At 50.3% G+C, this 18,546-nt stretch overlaps 1 protein-coding gene across 2 annotated transcripts in view; it reads right to left on the bottom strand.

Moving 5' to 3' along the window:
* Elk3 (ETS transcription factor ELK3) overlaps positions 1–18,546 on the bottom strand; it is a 58,007-nt gene continuing 39,461 nt past the window's right edge. Inside the window, exons 3-6 of one of the 2 annotated variants that reach the window (XR_012908610.1) lie at positions 11,226–11,569; positions 10,775–10,905; positions 5,808–5,930; positions 1–797 (exon numbers count right to left, since the gene is read on the bottom strand). Coding sequence is in view for 1 of the 2 variants with exons in the window: in XM_075954247.1 (XP_075810362.1) it covers positions 699–797; positions 5,808–5,930; positions 10,775–11,569 (1,017 nt within the window). In the remaining variant the exon portion in view is untranslated. Of the gene's footprint in view, positions 798–5,807; positions 5,931–10,774; positions 11,570–18,546 lie in introns of both variants that reach the window. The other variant, XM_075954247.1, reaches the window with a different exon arrangement.

The raw sequence follows: 18,546 nt of genomic DNA, 5'->3' as shown, positions 1-18,546 counted from the left end.
TTCTTTAAAAGAACGTTTATTGTCTAAATATGGCTTCGTTCATTCTTATAAAAACATTACTTGGACATTACATATACTAAATTTCAGTTCAAGAGAGGTCCTAAGGCAGTTCTTACAGTGGTAGGAGGAGGCGTTCATGTTCTCTACCTGTGAGAATAACATTCTTCCGAGAGCTGTTTGATGCTGTATTGTCCTTCAAACATTTTCTCTTAATACTAGAAATACACAAATCATGTACATAAAACTAAATGCAAAAGGAAGGCACAGCTGGTTATATCGTGTATACAAGCAGAGTTCAGCGTATGCAGAATTAAGGGGATAAACAGCTTCACATCCTTATTAGTTACATAGAAAACATTAAGAAAGGTTCTCCACTGTCAGTGTTCAACACTTCAGAGCTCAAAGGATAGAAAAACAAAAACATTAAAATCCACTTAATGCAAAACACTTTCATATAGAGCTGAATATATAAAATTGGTTTTTTAAAATGCTAACATATATCTAGATGATCCGTGTTATGAAAAGTGCAAGCCAAATTAACAGGGTTCCACAATGTCCTTCTCATGACACAGGTAAACTAGCCCATGGGGACAAACTGACTTCATGAGTTTTGAATGCCTAGTTGCTGCCGATGGCGGCGGCGGTGGCGGTGGCTGCGACGGTGACAACAACGACGACGGTCATGATTCCTGCGGTCATCATGACTTCTGAGAGCTGGAAGAAAGCAGTACCGGGGACGGAGCTCTGTCCAAACTGGGGAGCGGCACCGGCATGTGACCATTGAGCAGTGTGGGGAACTGTAAGGGACAAGAGACATTCAGTAATTGTGGCGGTTTCCTTGGGGAGCTTGCATTCCTCTCACGCATAGGCACCAATGGAGGTAGTTCTCAGCATCCAGCGCTGGGAGCTGGCTGCCCATCTCTTCTACAAAGGTTACCTAGAGCAATGAGCAACCGCGGGAGGCCCAGGAAATGCCCCTGTGCTGCTGTGTCCCTGAGGTCTTCAGATGGACTTTACACATTGCTGACGGCACATTCCACTACTGTCTTAGAGGTTCTAGAATGTATAGCACACTGGTCTACTTCACATACTAAGGGGGTGAGACTGGAAACCAGGATTCCTTACACGAGTCAGCGATCTCCAAGTTTGAAATCTGCTGTCCGTTTGCCACAGCATGGCAAAATCGGCCATCAGTGCTTGTTTAAAATGAGGACCAGGGAGCCGGACAGATAGCTCAGCAGTTGACAATGCTGACTGCGCGCTCTCTCGCGCTCGCTCTCTCTCTCTCTCTAACCCATTTTATTTATTTTAATTGTTTGGATAGGAATGTGCTATACATCCCCACCCCCGACTCCCCTGACTGCTCTCGTAACAGAGGGCCTGAACTTGGCTCCAGCACCCACATCACATGGCTCAAAACTAATGTCAGAGCCAGCGATCTGGGGGCACGCAGGCACAGAAACACATGGTTAAAACGAAAATGAAACTTTTTGTAAAGGAGAGACTGTCTTGATCCTGGAGATGCGGACCGTACTCTCACTGACTTAAGAGCAAGGCATTAGGTCACAGCCGCAGACGGACACAGAGAGACCTCCGCATTGTTGGTAACTAGAGTGGGGCGGGGTAGAATGGAAGCATTATGGTTTGACTTCATGGCGTGGACAAATCCCTCCGCCACAATCCTAATGAAGGAGAAAGTAAAACCATCTCGAGTGTGTGACTGCTCACGGCTGGAGCTCTGCGCTGCCAAAGATGAAGTGTGTCCAGCTGATCTACCAGGTGCTGTTCGAGCCTAATCCCTCTTTAGTCCAGGAAAGTTAAATATTAAACTTCAGCACTAAATATCAAACTATGGAGCCTGGCACATGTTAGTAGTCCAATAAATATTTGAAGAATGAGTAAATCCTTTTCCTTTTTCATTTTCAAACTATTTTGGTAACACATCCAATGCCTTCTTCTCAAGGGCTGCCATCTCGTTGGGCGGCTAGGGATAGAAAGTAAGCTTTCTTAGCCTCACATTGTAAACGAGAGAAACAACTCAGCCAGGTTCCAATTAGCTAAAGGTCATAGCTCATAAGCAAAGCCAAGTCTTATCTCCAGCTAGACCAAACTGCCCGGCTACTATTTTAATGTTGACTGGTATATGTAAGGCTTCCTGTCTCTCTGCAGCTTTGGGATCTTTACATTTTGTGGGACTTGGTTTCAGCCGCCTTCCTAGATCTAGCCGAATGCAGTTTAGACTGTCTAAGCCAAGGTCCGTGTCCTTGTCACCGCTTGCACGGTGGCTTCAGGTGGACAGCAGAACTGGCCTTGAGCTTCCACTAAGAACAGTTGCATTTTTTCTCCTTTTGGTACCCAGCCACCACCTGACAGGTGATGTAAAGGCATCGTCTTTTTTCAGCACTTTAATTAGAAATGCCTGTATATGCACACAGTTGTCATACTTCTCTTGATTGGCTTTTTTTTGGATTGTTTGTTTTTCCTAGCATGTTTATTGGTTTTTCTTCCACCACAGCCCTTTCTTTACTTACAGCATTCCCCAGACACTTCCCCCCTTTTCTCCGGTCCCTTCCCTGAACTTGACAGCAACAACCACTTTCAGATGTCTGACTCCAAAGCCTCACAGAACCTGCTCTTTGGGGCTCTGAGTCTGTGAGAGGCCGGATTAGGAAGGCAGGCGCAGCTGGAACCAGCACTCCTCCGGACATTATTATCGTGTGACCTTCGAAGTCCTCGTTGCTACACCTTGTTGCTACCCGTGAGGTGCATTCCAAATTTGATCACCTGGCCAGCCAGACTGACTTGCACTGTATTTATAGATCAGGCTCTTGATTCACGCTCAGCCATGGCTTTGGCACCTCTCTCTCTCCACCAGGGACATTGCAGCTAAGGAAACATGCCTCTTCTCCCTTCTTGGCTGGAATTCTGCCACATCTGCTCTGATCGTGGTCTAACGATGCTTGTGCACACCTGTAATCCCAACTATTCCAGATGCCGAGGCAGGAGGACCGCTGTGAGTTTAAGGCCAGCCTGGGCAACAAAGTGAGTTCCAGGCTAGCCAGAGCTACAGTGTCTGACCCTGTACCAGTCCCTTTCCCTCTAAGATAGACAGGCAGATAAATACTTGTCTCGTGGGATCCTCTGTGCAGGAATGCCTCAGCCCCATTAAGTCCTTCCCTGTGGGTTTCAAATTTGCTTTTCCAAAATTCACACAGAAAACTTGCCCACTCTGCGTAAAACATGCGGTAGACTGTGTTTTCTCTTTCCTTCACGAATGCCCAGTGTATGTAAATGAGGTTCATTATTTTTATTAATTTTGAAGGGGCACTATAGTAATCTGAATTCTGAGAAATCCATTTTGATATCTCTTATTTTTAGTTGGAAGTCTCATTCCTCTTAGTGTGGTTGTTGTTTTATCATCTTTAAGACGGCCACCTCTAACTTTGACCACACTCCATTGCTCTTCTTATGAGAAGAGTAATAATATTCTAAAAGGGACAGAGTTGCTTCCTGTGGTCTCATCGATCCAGCCATAACTCAGGAACCTCAGGCCATGCAACCTGTCAGCCATCCAAGCTAAGTTGTAGCCCCCTTCCAACCTTCCCAGCTGGTTTTTGAACGGCTCTTGGGGTGAAAACAGGTTTGTTTTGGTGAAATTAAAATTGAAATTTTTTGAAGATGGCCTTTATATGCAGGAATCTGCAGAATTTGAAGTGTAAATTAGGATCCCTAGTCCGCAACAGTCCTCAAAATATAGTTCCTACACTAGAGCACCATTAGAAACGTGAATAAAATGTTTTATCAGACCCTGTCCAAGACCTCATGAATCTGAGGTCATGGGGTAGGCCTAGCATCTTTGCTTGACACACTAGCCATGTGACTAGGCGCATGCTGACGTCACAGAACCTCTGGGTGTGGGGATGTGGGTAGCTTCCTGCTCCCAGAGGTCCAGGCTATCAATCAACTGGGAATCCTGGAATAGAGACAGAATTCCATTTGCTCCTTGTGACTTTCCTAAGGAGGTCACCAAATCATGCACCAGTCGGACGGCAGAACTCCCGATAGCGGCGGAAATGAGAAGCTGCTTATTCAGTAGATTCCAGTAGTCACTGATCTCTACAAACGCCCCATGTTAGATTCTCTAGCTATGGCAGTCCTACGCCCAAGGAGCTGCTGTAGTCACGCCACTCCTTCCTGCTCCGCTTCCACTAGAATTTACCACTTCAGGTGAAAATTCCAACAATCACCATGTTCCCTGTGCCTGACCGGAACTGAGCTGTGATGGAAATGGGGGCCAGGGAGGAAAGGAAACACGGTTACTCCAGGGAATACTCACCTCATGACACCCTACTCCGAGCCCGCTAGGAAATCAGAGATGCATGATAGCAATCAAAACCTCTGTGGCCCGCCCATTCTTCCTGCTAGACCCTAAATCCTATTGTGTATCCATGTGTTCCTGCAGAGGGGAGCTCAGCAAATAGTAACCTTGATAAGCAAAATGACCAACTGAGAGGAGGGACTTGAACGCCTAACACCCTTTCCTGACATCTGTGCTTTGGCGTCTCGTCAGGGGTTATCAGTAATGACTGGCGTTTGTGCACCAGTCGATGCCTGCGCTAGATCCCAGGAGATACACAGTGACCAGAATATGGTTCCCGTCCTTTGGGGGCCCACTCTCTAGCCGAGTTTGCCAGGTCCACAGGCAGTCATAATATAACATGCTAAAGGCAGTGGGAGCAAGGAGCGACAGTCAGTTTGGCATGAGCCATACTAGGGCAGGGGAAGCAAGCTAGATAAGACCAAGCTAGAGTTAGGGGAACAAGGAGCTGGCACTCTGTCCGCCTCTGCTTCATTCCTGCCCCTGCCTGTATTCACATACTCAAAGGAGTAACACCTTGGGTTGGTGAACAGCTACCTTTGGGACTCAGAGGAAATACTGACCTCCACATGATAGCGAATAAGAGTCCTGGAAGATTCTAGAACCTGTATGAATAATGTATGTGTTCACCTATCTCAGGGAGGTCTTCATTATTCTTTAACCATTTGCTGCATATATCTTATTACAAAATTAGAACCTGATTATAATGTGTAAAATGATGCAGGTGACCTCTGCTCCAGTTTGGAAAAACTGTTCACTGTTTTTTACTTTTAAAATGTATTCTGGTCGGGCGATGGTGGCGCATGCCTTTAATCCCAGCACTCGGGAGGCAGAGGCAGGCGGATCTCTGTGAGTTCGAGACCAGCCTGGTCTACAGAGCTAGTTCCAGGACAGGCTCCAAAACCACAGAGAAACCCTGTCTCAAAAAACCAAAAAAAAAAAAATGTATTCTGATATGGATATATTGGCGAGTTGGCATCATATTGAGCTTTGTATAGAAACTATTTTTTAAATTTTTAAATAATTTCTGCAGCAAATTTCCAATGTTTCTGGTCATATGCAAATATCCAGAAACTTGAAGAAGCCATGCCTGGGTTCCTGACATGAGCACATCTCTGCCTCAGTGAAAATGTCTGCTTCTAAAAGGCCCTGCAGCCCAGGCCTTAAGAAGTCCCCTTGGAAACTTTTTTTTTCTTTTGGTTTTTTGAGACAGGGTTTCTCTGGCGCCTGTCCTGGAACTAGCTCTTGTAGACCAGGCTGGCCTCGAACTCACAGAGATCTGCCTTCCTCTGCCACCCAAGTGCTGGGACTAAAGGCATGCACCACCACCATAGTCTGGCTGGAGACTTAACATAGTAACCAAGCCTGTGTAGAATTTAGAAAAAAGCCGTGGCTGACCCATGTTGCAAAGCTGGTTCCAAACTCTTACCTGGAAAAGTGTGTTTGGCCCTTGCAGCCTGGCAGGACTCAGCGGCGCGACGGGGCTAAGGCTGCTCCAGAAGTGTATGCTGGAGAGCAGCGGACTCGGGGTCAGCAGCAGGCCATTTGGTGTCTAGAAGACAAGGCAACAGGCAGGTCTTGATAGGGCTCACCTCACGCCAGCCTTGACAAGAGTAGCTGGGTAACCAGATAGGTGCACTAGCCATGGACAATGAACCAAACCTTGCCATCCCTGGGAAACTGGGCAACTCTGGGTTACATTTGCACGGCTAGGAGCCGTTATCATTTTCTTATACTAGTTTTGTCCACAAGTCTTAGGCAAGTCACCCTGCCTAAACATTCTAGTGGAAAAGGCAGGTTTGCAGCAGCTGGCCAGAAGAGCTCCTTCAACCCCTTCCCCCGCTCCCAGTAAACAAAGAAGTGTACAGACAAAATAGCACCCCGGGATGGGGCCTCGTTTCTTATCAAACTACTGGGCCACAGCAGACGCCTGTTACCTCCACGGGCACACACATGAGCGTTACAATCTCCTCAGCCCTTTAATAACTGAAATTCTATTAGCGTGGCCCGTAGCAGCTCATTGGGAACCGCTGGGCTGGTTTTGCAGACTTCACCCTGGACGTGGGGCTGGGAGGAATTCACGGCCGTGGCAATGGAAGGCGGGCCTTGGAGAGCCAGAGCCGAGCATTTCTTACAAGTGACAGGACTGGCATTTGCTCGCCCACCCTCGGCAGGAGTCCTGGCCCACAAGCCAGCTAAAGGGCAGGAGAAACAACCCGCCCAAGCCAGTAAAATGTGCACAGCTTTTATTCTCAGCAGAGGCAAGCTCCTTGGCCCCGGGTGTCTGCACCTCTGGTGACCAGAAGGAGCCCCTCAATAAGATTCTTTGTGTGAGCACCCAGCGAAGGCGCCAGCATTTCAGATTGCATCATGCTGGATGCTGCTGTGTTGTTTTTTCCTAGAACCGGCCTCAGCAGCTTCAGCAATTATCCAGCGCATTCGCGCTCAAACCTAAAGTGAAAGGTTCACTCTGTTGTACGGGGTAGAGACGAACACCCGGTGGGCTTCCAGCCGAAGTGCTGAAGGGGGAGCAGATTTAAGCTAAATTATCCGAGTCTTTGGTGCCGTGGCATTCCCTTCTGCATACGGAATGGCCGGCGAGGTCACTGGGATAAATACGTGTTTTGAATCAGTGCTCCGCTTTCTTTGTTGGTCGCAAGCAAATCCACAAGTGTGCTAGGCCAGCTGGCTCACAGTTAAAATGAGCTCTGTCGGGGCTCCCATGTCAGAGCCTCTGCTCACTAGCTTGACGACCTCAGACAAGCAGCCTAGCCTCTCTGGATCTCAGTCTGTCAAATGGGAAGGACGAAAATGCATGCTATTATTGCTGGGTTGCTGGGAAGATAATGTAACCCATCTCAAACTATATATATATGACCAACACCCAGAAATGTCAAGCCTGAAAGACATGAGTCATGCTAAGCCTTAATAGTTTTGAATATTTTACTAGTGCATCAGTAATAAGTATAACGTGTACCTGGCGTACCCATTGAACGGACTTTATTCATGGGAGGATTCTCAACTGCTTACAAAAGCTTCTGTGAAACCTTCTGTGCAGGCGTGTTGGGCTCCAGTCCATGGACTCAGGTGACCCGAGAGCTAATATTTACATGATACACCGGAGCCAGGCTCGAACCACAACGTGTCACGTTAACATTTAATACCCCAACATAAGGGCCTGTCGGTTTAGCCTCAGAGAAGACTTCTCAGAGTCTACACAATCTTCTAAGCCATAAAGGACAGCTACCTCCCCCCCAGCCAAGACCACAGGCTCACACCTCTGGGCAGTATGTAAAATGGGGGTTTTCTGTTCCCGTAGCCTAGAATTTACATTTCCCTCTGGGTTTGGGTGTTTGTGCACATTGGTTACCAAGGAATACAGGATGTACTTAGAATCCCTTCTGCGCCTCGTGGCAATACAGTTGAAATGTCTTCTCTAATTTATGCAAATAAGCATTGTGAAATGACTTCATTCACTCCTCCTCCGAGTGCTGTTCTCCCTGGAGATCCTGTGGCCTTAAAAGAACTACTTGGTAGCTTGGAGGGGAACTTCCTCAAGAGCTTTGCCTGGGTTATCTCAGGACATGGCAGAGCCTCCTCTGTGTGTCCGCCTGCCCTCCAGGAGGGCAAGCGCCTGCGGGGGGGGGGGGGGTAAAACTACAAGCAGAACCCACGCTGCTTCTTTCCCTCCACCTGGGACCAATCTGTCATAAACACCGCTACTCTCGCACCAACCAACCTCCCTCCACCTGGGAATGCCCATCTTAGCCAATGGCCGTAGGCGTTCCTGACCCACGTGACAGAGACACCAAATCCAACAGGCATTCATTTACAAGGAAAAGGGAGTTCCCACAAGGGTCGCCTTTCTCTTCCTCCCCTTTCAACGCCACTCCATACTAGGTCTCCTCAAGACCTTAGGCACGTGACCTTTAACTACAGAAGCTGGTCCCGTCCGGATGGGTTGCACCTGCGTGTCCTGGTCCATGGCTCTCTGTCTGCCCCGCATCCTTCAGACTTTCCTACCCTTCTCCCTGTGCCCATCAAAAGTGCCGCCTTCGCCAAGGAGACCCACAGCCACACATGAGGAGCAAGGCCCACACTCTAGGAACATAAAGGAATATCTGGTGGCATTTAGGTCCTGAGGCTCTACTCTGTTCCCAAGCAGCCTCCTTCCAAACACTGTCTCTCCCCAGAAAGCCTGGGCCCATTCTTTAATTCCCTGACACTCACTCAGTGAAAATAGAGACCTCTCAGCTTGACTCCCAGACGCCCGAGGCACACCTCTGTCAGAGAAGCCTGGCTTCCCGAAGCATTCTCTCCAGGTTCTAGACCAGAGTCCTCTATCTCTTTGTCCACATGCTAGGGTCCCTAGCTCAGCTCAAGGTCCCTTGGCTCCTCACCCCAGCTCTGCCACCCTCAACCCCTCTGAGAGGTCCACCCCACTAAGTTCACAGTAGCTAGGACCAAAGCCACAGTAGATGCCTGGGCAATTTCCCCCCCGAAATAGTCATGGAGTGTTGGGAGCAGTGAGACCCCAGATCCTGGATTTCTTATAAACAACTTGTTCTCCCCTGATCTGAGTGCCTACAGCTGCTCTGAGCACGAGACCTTCAGGAGTTCCTGATGGCAGAAGAGTGGTTTCTGGTGGGTTTAGCTGGGGCTATATATAATCTATATAATCTGCCCCTGAACACAATAAAGGGTGCATTCTTGGGGAATTCAAGGATGACCCGTGTCGCTGTCTCTCTATCTGTGTGTGTCTGTGTATTTTAACCTCCAGCCCCCTTGCCCGAAGCTCGCGAACTGGGTGCCAGTGCACAGAACACAGACACGGGGGCACGGTGCGCGGCAAAGGAGAACACAGACGCTGAAACTGGACGTGACCTGGCCTGCCTGTCAACCACTCTTAGCTTTGCAGTCTTAAACACTAAAGCCAAACTGTCCACCTGGTGCCTCAGACCCGAGGCTTGCCTGAGCCGCTACTTCAGAGGCAGTTTCTTGCGTGTTGCCAGGCAGCCTGGCTTTGTTAGGGAATGCTAATTTTGGATTGCTTGTGCCCATTCCAACCTATCAGAGTCCTGGGGCCTCTCCTCAGTAAGGAGGGCTATGACTGCCACTTCACAAAAATAAGCTACCATGTCTCACCCCTGGGAAGGGGAAGCCCTGCGAAGTAAAGTAGCAGAGAGGTGTTGGCATCTGGTCTGCAGAAACCATGGTCTGCTGTCGGAGCGAAACAGCTGGTTCCCTCCCCACTCTCCCCCGTGGGATGGCAGAGGGTGTCTAGCTGCAGGGTGGATGCTGGATGCAGACAAAATAGGTCCAAATTCACCCCTCCTACTTACAGCTATGGAACCAAGTCAAGGTACTTCACCCTCTGTACCCCGGTCACCTCAGCCAGGCAGTCACAATGAAAAATACCCACACCGGGGGACCTGCTAAGACCTGGATGGCAAAAGGCATGGTGTGTGCCGAATGTCTGGCACATGCAAAGAATTCGGTGTCTACCGCTGGGGCCAGCAAAGACAGCTATTGCAACGACAGAGGCAGAGTCCAGACTTCTGGCCCACCTACAGCGTGACCCCACGTGGAGGCACAAAGCTCCAGGACGATAATGCCTGCCAGTTAGTTGGAGCTGGCTAGCTAGCTAGGGTAGCATGGCCACCATCCCAATGTACCGTCACTATACGGCACCACTCAGAGAGCAGCTGCCCCGTCCCATGTCTAGGAAGCTGGGGAGGCAGACGTAGGGTCTAAGCCAATGCTGCTAACCTTTGCCACTAACATGCGTCTGATCTGGCCTGGGACAGCTTCTTTTCTGTCTGTCCTGCAGCTGAACCAGACACCACTGTGACACTTTTACAGGGGAGGAAAGAAAAAGGCCACCTTCTCCAGGGGCTCAGAGCAGCTTAGACTTGTTGTACACTCTGAGTTTGCTCTCCTCTCCTCACGGTGGGACCTGAGTTTCCCTCAGCACCCCTGCTTTTGGTGGGGACTTTCCTGCTGCGCGTGACCCTTGTTAAAGGCTTCTTGTTAAAGGTGAGCACGACACAGGCAGTTCCACACTGCTATCTGTGAACACAGACTTCTCTCTTCAGGACACTTCTGAGTGCCTCCCGAAAATTACATCATCAAAACTCCCTAAGGCCCGAAAAGCCCCCAAAAGTGCAAATGTCCCCAGAGATCTCCCCACCCTCACAGCCTATGGGCATGATCCATCTGAGGTTACTCTGGGTCACAAGGAGCCAAGGTCCCTCTGTTGCCAGGATACCAAGCCTTTTCTTGTGGGTGCCTCTCGGTATACTCAGTGCCTTTGGGACACTGGCCAAGGGATAATTCTTGAGGACTCTGGGGGTGGCTCTTCCTTCTTCCCACTAGGACCACAGGAATAGTGTTTACCTGTGCGGTGAAGAAGGCCGGAGTGAGGGATCCTGAGGGGAGGGCTGGGCTGTTGAGGGCGATGGAGCCGATGTCGGTGCCCGAGAGCAACAGTTGAGGTGCGGAGATTTCCAAGCTTTTGGGTTTTTTGCCTTTTGGGGGAAGAGATGGAGACTTGGTTTTGGAGCCCGATGACAGATTTAAGGGTTCCAGAGAATCCGAGTCATGGCAGGCCGCCTCGAGGAAGAGGCTTCTGTGTTCAGAAGGGAGGGGAGAGTTGGGGGACAGGGATGGGGACCGAGATGAGGAGGGTGACGCAGACGACACGCTGGCCGCATTTGGCAACATTAAAGAGGAGATCTTGGCTGAGACAGACGAGGCCAGGAAAGCGGATGCTGCCGCGGCCTCGGAGGTGGAAGGCAGGGACACCACGGGTCTGGTGATGTGCTTGTCGGTTTTATTGGTCACAAACCTGATCACAGTCCTGACTTCTTCCACAGGGGGGCTGTCGTCACAGGGCTCCTCCAGTTTCTCTGTCTTGATGGCCTTGAAGGCCTCAGGAGGGTTCTGCAGGGAGTTGATGGTGAAGGATGAGTACAGACCCGAGTGGATGTACTCGTTGCGGCTTGTGCTCTTCAGGGCAGACAAGCCCTGCTTGTGGACCTCTCGGCCTTCAGGGGACACCTTACAGTCGCTGTCCTGCAGCAGGAGGCTCTCCCGGCTGATCTCCACCGCATGGGGATCCATTTTGAGGATGTCTGGGAAAGAGACGAACTTGTACACAAACTTCTGCCCGATCACCTTCTTGATAATGTTCTGCGAATACAAAAGCGGACATTTGAAATGGGTGAGGCAGAGACGCAAAAGGAGGGATGCCCTGGAATGATGAAACGAGGGCAGAAGGGCCGAAATATTTCCAACGTCCACAGCGTGGCTAAGAGGCATGACGTCAGAGCCCGAAGGCTCACGCTTTTGTACCTTGGTCCCACCGCCCAATAATGATGCGCTCTCCGATCTTTGGCAATGGTTCTCCCATTGTTTGCGATCATATTGCAATAGCGAAAGCTACCACTGAGTTAGCACATATCGTGTGGCTGAGATGACTCACGCCTTAGCTCACGGAACTGGCACAGTAATCCTACAAGCAGGTTTTGCCATTCTTGTTTTACAGTCGGGAAAGAGAGCTGGGGGAGGGGAGACGGCCCGGTGAATAAGCGGCCAGCACGGGGGGCTGGATTTCAGGTCCTCCGCACCCACGAGAAAGCTGGCCAGGTGCTGTGGCCAGCCAGCACTTGGGATACAGAGGCTCTCTAGCGCAAGCTGGCTAGCTAAGCTAGCCTGAATCCATGATTTCCACGTTCAGCAAGAATTCTTGCCTCACTAGGTAGAGTGGGGGGAATAACCAAAGAAGATATCTGAGGTCAACTCTCTGTCTACACACACTTGTATGTGCACGCACCCACATACCATGTATGCCCGGGCATGCGTGCACGCCACAGACACACGCGAAAACCAAAGGTTCTGAGAACTGGAAAATAAACTTCTAGGGCTGCAGTGACTCATACAGCAAGGGTGTGCTCCCTTCACCCCAGGACAGTACTGCCTTACCTGCGGCTGGGAGCCCAGAGAGCACAATGAAAATAATAGCAGGGAAGGATTCTGCTGCAGAGCCTCAGAGAAATAATGTACGTTAGTGCTACCCGGCAACCCAACATTTTCTCCATTCGGGCAGCCGTTTCTGGCAAGAAAGCCGCTGGAGGGGAAGAAGCTGCCTGCTTGGATATTTATGGCATTCGTTTCGTGTTCTTAGTTGCCAGTGTCTGCGTCTGGCTCTTCAGTTAGGGCCCCGTTCCTCTAACATTAGGATGTAAATGAAAGATGAAAACCACTGTCAAGGCAAAAGTTTTTTCAGCCCGTGAGAAAGCGGATTTTATATGGGAGGCTATGCTGTTCTTAAGGCTAGTGGAGCCGGGAGAGCGGTCCTGCAGAGCCTACCCATTTTCATGGTGGTCTGGCAAACGCTTGCCGCAGGTCTTGCCCTGTGGTTGAATCTAAGTGTTGCGGAACATCCTTCCGCTCCTCCAGCCAATAGCTGCTGAGAGTGGCGACGAGGATGGGATACCAGCCCATTGGGGCGTGGTCTCTCGGCGGCTATTGGCTGGAGGAGCGGAAGGACCTCCCGCAACATCTAAGTCCTAGGTACTTCAGGGAGAAAAAGATGGCTTCCCTCTGGCTCAGAAAGCCAGCACTATCCTATGGGAAAAGGACCCTGAAGGTTTCCTTAGAAACCCTTCCTCCTCAACCTTGCGAAATAAACCATCTGAGGAAGACTTTATTGATGAGTCCAGCCATCTGGTGTCTAAATCCCACAGCAGCCCACATGGAGGGAGGAAGGTAGCACCCTTCCCCTGCCAAGACAAGCGAGCATGGGGATGGAGCCACAGCCCCAGACTGCCAGGCTGTACTTGTGCTAAGAGGAAGCACAATATCCCCCGATGGAGGTATCTTGGGAGGTCATGGCTTGGCCTAGGTATGAGCACATTAGCTTCTGGCCTGCTACCTCATAGTTTGTTTCATATTTTTCACCCTTTCAACAACGGGAGAAAGGGGCCCAGTCACCGAGATGTTCAAGGAGAAATTCCCTGGGGGCAAGTTTTCACAGGAGGCGTGCAAGGTCCCTATGCAGGAGATCCCTAACACATGAACCCCAGACAAAGAGAGACCTTGCCCACACAGCACACAGGTGTGCCCTTCCCAAGGGACAGGTCAGATGAGTGTCAAAGTTGAACAGTCCCATGGCCGGTGTGCTGGGGCTCTGGCTGCAACTCACCGCCCCCCAAATCCCACGACTCTAGCTGACTCCACTTCCACACACCCTATGATGACAAATCTTCAGAGGAATGGAGGAACAAGAAGGTTCTGCCAGCTGCTTGGGGGTGGGGGGGTGTCTCTATTGAGAACAGCACCAGGCCGGGGTAGAGATCATGCCAGGAGAACCAGCTCCCTCTAGGAAAAGATGAAACAGGAGACTCCTGGGTCTGCCTGACCCAGGTCATTCCCATCATAAAGGCGTGTGCAGTGTCGAACTTCCTCCGCTAATACCGCTACTATGTATGTTATATGTATTACATTTTATTTTATTTATAGCGCCTAATACCTTCCTCTTTGGGAGAAAACTCTTTTCTTCTCGGCCACTTTGCATAGCCATCTAAATTGAGCAAATTTATTGAGCCTAAATAATTACACAGGAGGGACCGAGGAACTCTTACTTCAACTGACTGATCTCACAAACTAACTTTAAAAAATGTAAATATTTTAATTATTGGACCAGAGGGATCATTACTATATTCATGAGTAAGTCAACAAATAATTGAGGGCTATGATGGGATGAAAATGACTTTTTGGGGGGTCTCGAGAGATTACTCAATGGCTGAGGGCACAGGTTGTTCTTTTGGAAGACCTGAGTTAGGTTGCTAGCACCCATATTGGGTAGCTCACAACCACCTGGAACTCAATCTCTAGGGGATCCGATGCCCTCTTCTGACCTCATCGGACACCCGCACATGCGGCATATAATCACACAGACATAAATAAAAATCTTTTTAAAAGTTTATCTCTTAGGGTCTTCTTTGTTGTCTAGGTTCTCAGGGAAGGCTGAGGATGACGCCAGGCAAGGATGGGGAAGGAAGGGCAGGGTCCATGCATCAGAGATGCATCCCAGTCTGTCAGGGGCTTAGCATCTCTGACAGAAACTGGCAAGGAAAAGCAAGTAGGTAGCCACAGTGGGCTGGGGCAGCAGCTAAAGCAAGAGCTCTTCCTTTTCTTCCAGGGCAGATCCCAGGAATCAGAGGGACCTTGGATGTTTGCAGACCTCACCACTGTTGCCACAAAACACATCCTACCAAGTAGGCTGGGAAAACACGGCACAGGCAACGATAGCAGTTAGGGTTTGCCGAGCGTGCATTTGCCGGGCACTGCCCTAAGACCTCAAAGCTCGTCTTCTGTGAAAGCATTACCCCACAGGACAGATGAGGAAACTTAGGTTCACGGACTATAAATTACATGCCATCAGACACTCATACTTGGAAACATCTGGCTCCTGAGCACTTGGCCAGAATAGAAGGTGATTTACGTCAGCCGAAGCAGATCAGCCCTTGGGTAGGGCTCTTATGGTAAGAGGTGAAGATATTCTGAAGACGCCTGCTTCTCACCCCTTCCATACCAGACTCACTTAGCATTTGTTACCCCCTGTTGCCTGGCGACCCGACAAACGGCCAGTGTGTGTCCAGTTGAGCCAAGGGACTTTCTGTGGTTTCAAAGACACAGTTGCGTACATCTGCCTCCTTTCTTTGCAGGGAATAAGCCACCGAATAATCTCCCATGAAATGCAGAATGTGACTCACGGCCAGGCCCTGTCTGGTGAGTCTCAGGCAGCAAGGCCAAGGCCAACTTCAGAGAAAGGGAAGCAGGAATCCCCTGCAGCCGACACACAACACCAACAGCGATACCCGGAAAATGACATCTGGACTTGGAAATGTCCCTACTGCTACATCATGCTGTCATTTCCACGGGGTAGGAACCTGAAGTGTGGGCATTTTGACAGGTAAAGGCACAGAATACCAGCTCACTTCCTCCCCAACAAGCTGACCTCCATCTCCCCAGCACGGCCTACAAACCCTGACAGACCACAGGCTCACCTACAGGAACATGTGTGCCCATAACCGTGCTTTAATGTGGGGGTGCAAACACTGCCTTCTCCCTTTGAAGAGGACAGGGCTGTGTAAATAACCCTAAAAACTGCCAACTCCTACCTCACTGTCTGTGTGTGTATATGGGGGTGGGGGGATAGCCTCTGGACACTGCAGCTGCTCAGGTCTCTTACAGAAGGTGATACAGGATACATAGAAAGTCTGTGCCGCCCCCCAAACTTCAAACTATCTCCATATCCCTTCTGTCTCTTAACACAATGTTAATGCCACGTACAGGGTCAGTATACCGAATATTGACAAAGACAGACGTGTATACATGGTCGGTACAGGCACACCTTTTCAAATCCTCTCCGTTCTGTATCTGCCGGATTCTCAAAATCATGTCTAAGCATAGTGGACAGATGAGGCTTTTCCCAAACTTTTATGACTTAAATATATGTGTATATACTATCTATTATTTGTGTACACACATAGAGATACTTCTGCGATGGAATTACCTTCCTAGTTACATTAGGATAATATTCAGATGAGCTCAATAAGCATTTGTGTAGCATATGAATTGGACTATAGAGAACAAGGACCCTCGCATGAAGCCAGAGGCCACTGTTCATTTCATACATGTCTCAGACATATGGATGTCTATGTGTGCTTTGCCTCACAGTTTCACGCATGGATATGATGACTTTAGTCTCTTTCCCTGTTACCCTGTCATCTCCCCTCCTCTCCCTGCTGAAACCCTTCTCCCACTCTCTCATTGTGTGTGTGTGTGTGTGTGTGTGTGTGTGTGTGTGTGTGTGTGTGTGTGTGTGATCTACTGAATCTAACACAGCTGTCTGTATGAAATAGGGTGTGAGTTTGTTGTTGGGGCATGGGCAACATACCAGCGGCTACAGTACTGAGAACAGTGACCCATTTCCCCGACTAGTGGCAACTCAATCATTCCTTAGGGAGGGGTGGGGCCCCGTGATTCTTTTCTCTTTCATGAGGAAATGCTGGTGGATCAGTCAAGAGCTGCAGTGAGCTCTTGAGGGCACCAGCCATATCCCGAAGACACTTTTGCAGCAATCTTTTCCAACTTCCGGCTCTTACAGGGCCCTTTCCGCCCCCTCTTCCACAATCCCCAGTCTTACCATGTGGCTCTGGCTGGTCTAGAACTCACTAGGTAAACCACACTGGCCTGGAACTCAAGAGGGATCAGTCTGTTTCTGCCCCGTGAGTGTTGGAACTGAAGGCATGTGCCACCACGCCCAGCCAGCCGCCATGGAATTTTTTAAGCTAAAATCTACATAGATGCTGTCACCACATGCAACCCCCTACAATGTCACAGTTTCTTAGAGAGCTCCATACACTTCTGTTTCATCAGTTTGACACAGGAGGCTCACCCTGTCTGTGTGCACCCCGTCTGTGTGTACCCTGTCTGTGCGCACCCTGTCTGTGCGCACCCCGTCTGTGTGTACCCTGTCTGTGCGCACCCCGACTGTGCGCACCCCGTCTGTGCGCACCCCGTCTGTGCGCACCCCATCTATGCACACCCCGACTGTGCGCACCCCGTCTGTGTGTACCCCGTCTGTGCGCACCCCGACTGTGTGCACCCCGTCTGTGTGTACCCTGTCTGTGCGCACCCCGACTGTGCGCACCCCGTCTGTGTGTACCCTGTCTGTGCGCACCCCGTCTGTGCGCACCCCGTCTGTGTGTACCCTGTCTGTGCGCACCCCGACTGTGCGCACCCCATCTGTGTGTACCCTGTCTGTGCGCACCCCGTCTGTGTGTACCCTGTCTGTGCGCACCCCGTCTGTGTGTACCCTGTCTGTGCGCACCCCGACTGTGTGTACCCTGTCTGTGCGCACCCCGACTGTGCGCATCCCGTCTGTGTGTACCCTGTCTGTGCGCACCCCGACTGTGCGCACCCCGTCTGTGTGTACCCTGTCTGTGCGCACCCCGACTGTGCGCACCCCGTCTGTGCACACCCCGACTGTGTGTACCCCGTCTGTGTGTACCCTGTCTGTGCGCACCCCGACTGTGTGCACCCCGTCTGTGTGTACCCTGTCTGTGCGCACCCCGTCTGTGTGTACCCTGTCTGTGCGCACCCCGTCTATGCACACCCCGACTGTGTGCACCCCGTCTGTGTGTACCCTGTCTGTGCGCACCCCGTCTGTGTGTACCCTGTCTGTGCGCACCCCGACTGTGCGCACCCCGTCTGTGTGCACCCCGTCTGTGTGGAACATGCTTTGCAGGTCTGGCACCTCAATCTTGATCTAAAGTAATGGGTCAGGCTTCCATGTGTTCAGACTTGTTCTCCAACCCGTTTTCTCAATGGGGTTTTCATCATTCTTCCTGGCCCAGCTCCCTTAACTTCCGCTGCATCCTCTGAGGGTTCCCTGGGATTGCAGCCTCTTGCCCTCCGACCTTGCCACTTCCCTGCCCTGTATTCAGCCCTGAGAAATATCAGCAGCTCACACAGGCAGGAGGGAAAGTTGTACAGAAGCTTCCTACGCCAGCTGGGACTTCTCTCAGCCTTGTGCTGGGAACACAGCCGGAAAGGGGGACAAAGTAGGAGGACCTTTCCCATAAATATCCACTTGATACTACTTCAAGGCTGCTGCTTGGATTCGGTTTAAATGCCACCCAGTCTCTTTCCAGTCACATGATCTGACATCCTCACCTGTAGAATGGGATGGGCCCATTCATCTAAATACCCAATAAAAGCCCAAAATATTTATCAGCATTAGTGTTATCATCCTTATTTCCCACTCCCCTTTAGCCAATACTAATCTATTAACGCTACCTGCTCTTAGCCCGGATGACAGGTTAATAGCCAAATCGAACCTCCTAGTAGGCTGTGCATATTCTACACGCTCTATCCACAGCTCTGGGTTCCATGGCCCACGACTCAGCAGCCCGATTGCATCTGGTTTATACACCTCAACCAAGCAGGGGAACATGGTGTTGTTTTATTTAGTTGGATGCAGAAAGAAAAGAGGTGTGTGGTATATCATGCTGAACGCAGTCACCATTTGACATTCACCATGGAGAAAACCTCAAATGATCCAATTCTGGGAGGGTTGGGGGGAGTGCAGTGGCCAT

The sequence above is a fragment of the Microtus pennsylvanicus genome, chromosome 20 (genome assembly GCF_037038515.1).
Source record: "Microtus pennsylvanicus isolate mMicPen1 chromosome 20, mMicPen1.hap1, whole genome shotgun sequence".
Lineage (NCBI taxonomy): Eukaryota > Metazoa > Chordata > Mammalia > Rodentia > Cricetidae > Microtus > Microtus pennsylvanicus.
Note: the sequence above shows the minus strand (reverse complement) of the source record. Positions and strands in the feature narration are given on the sequence as shown.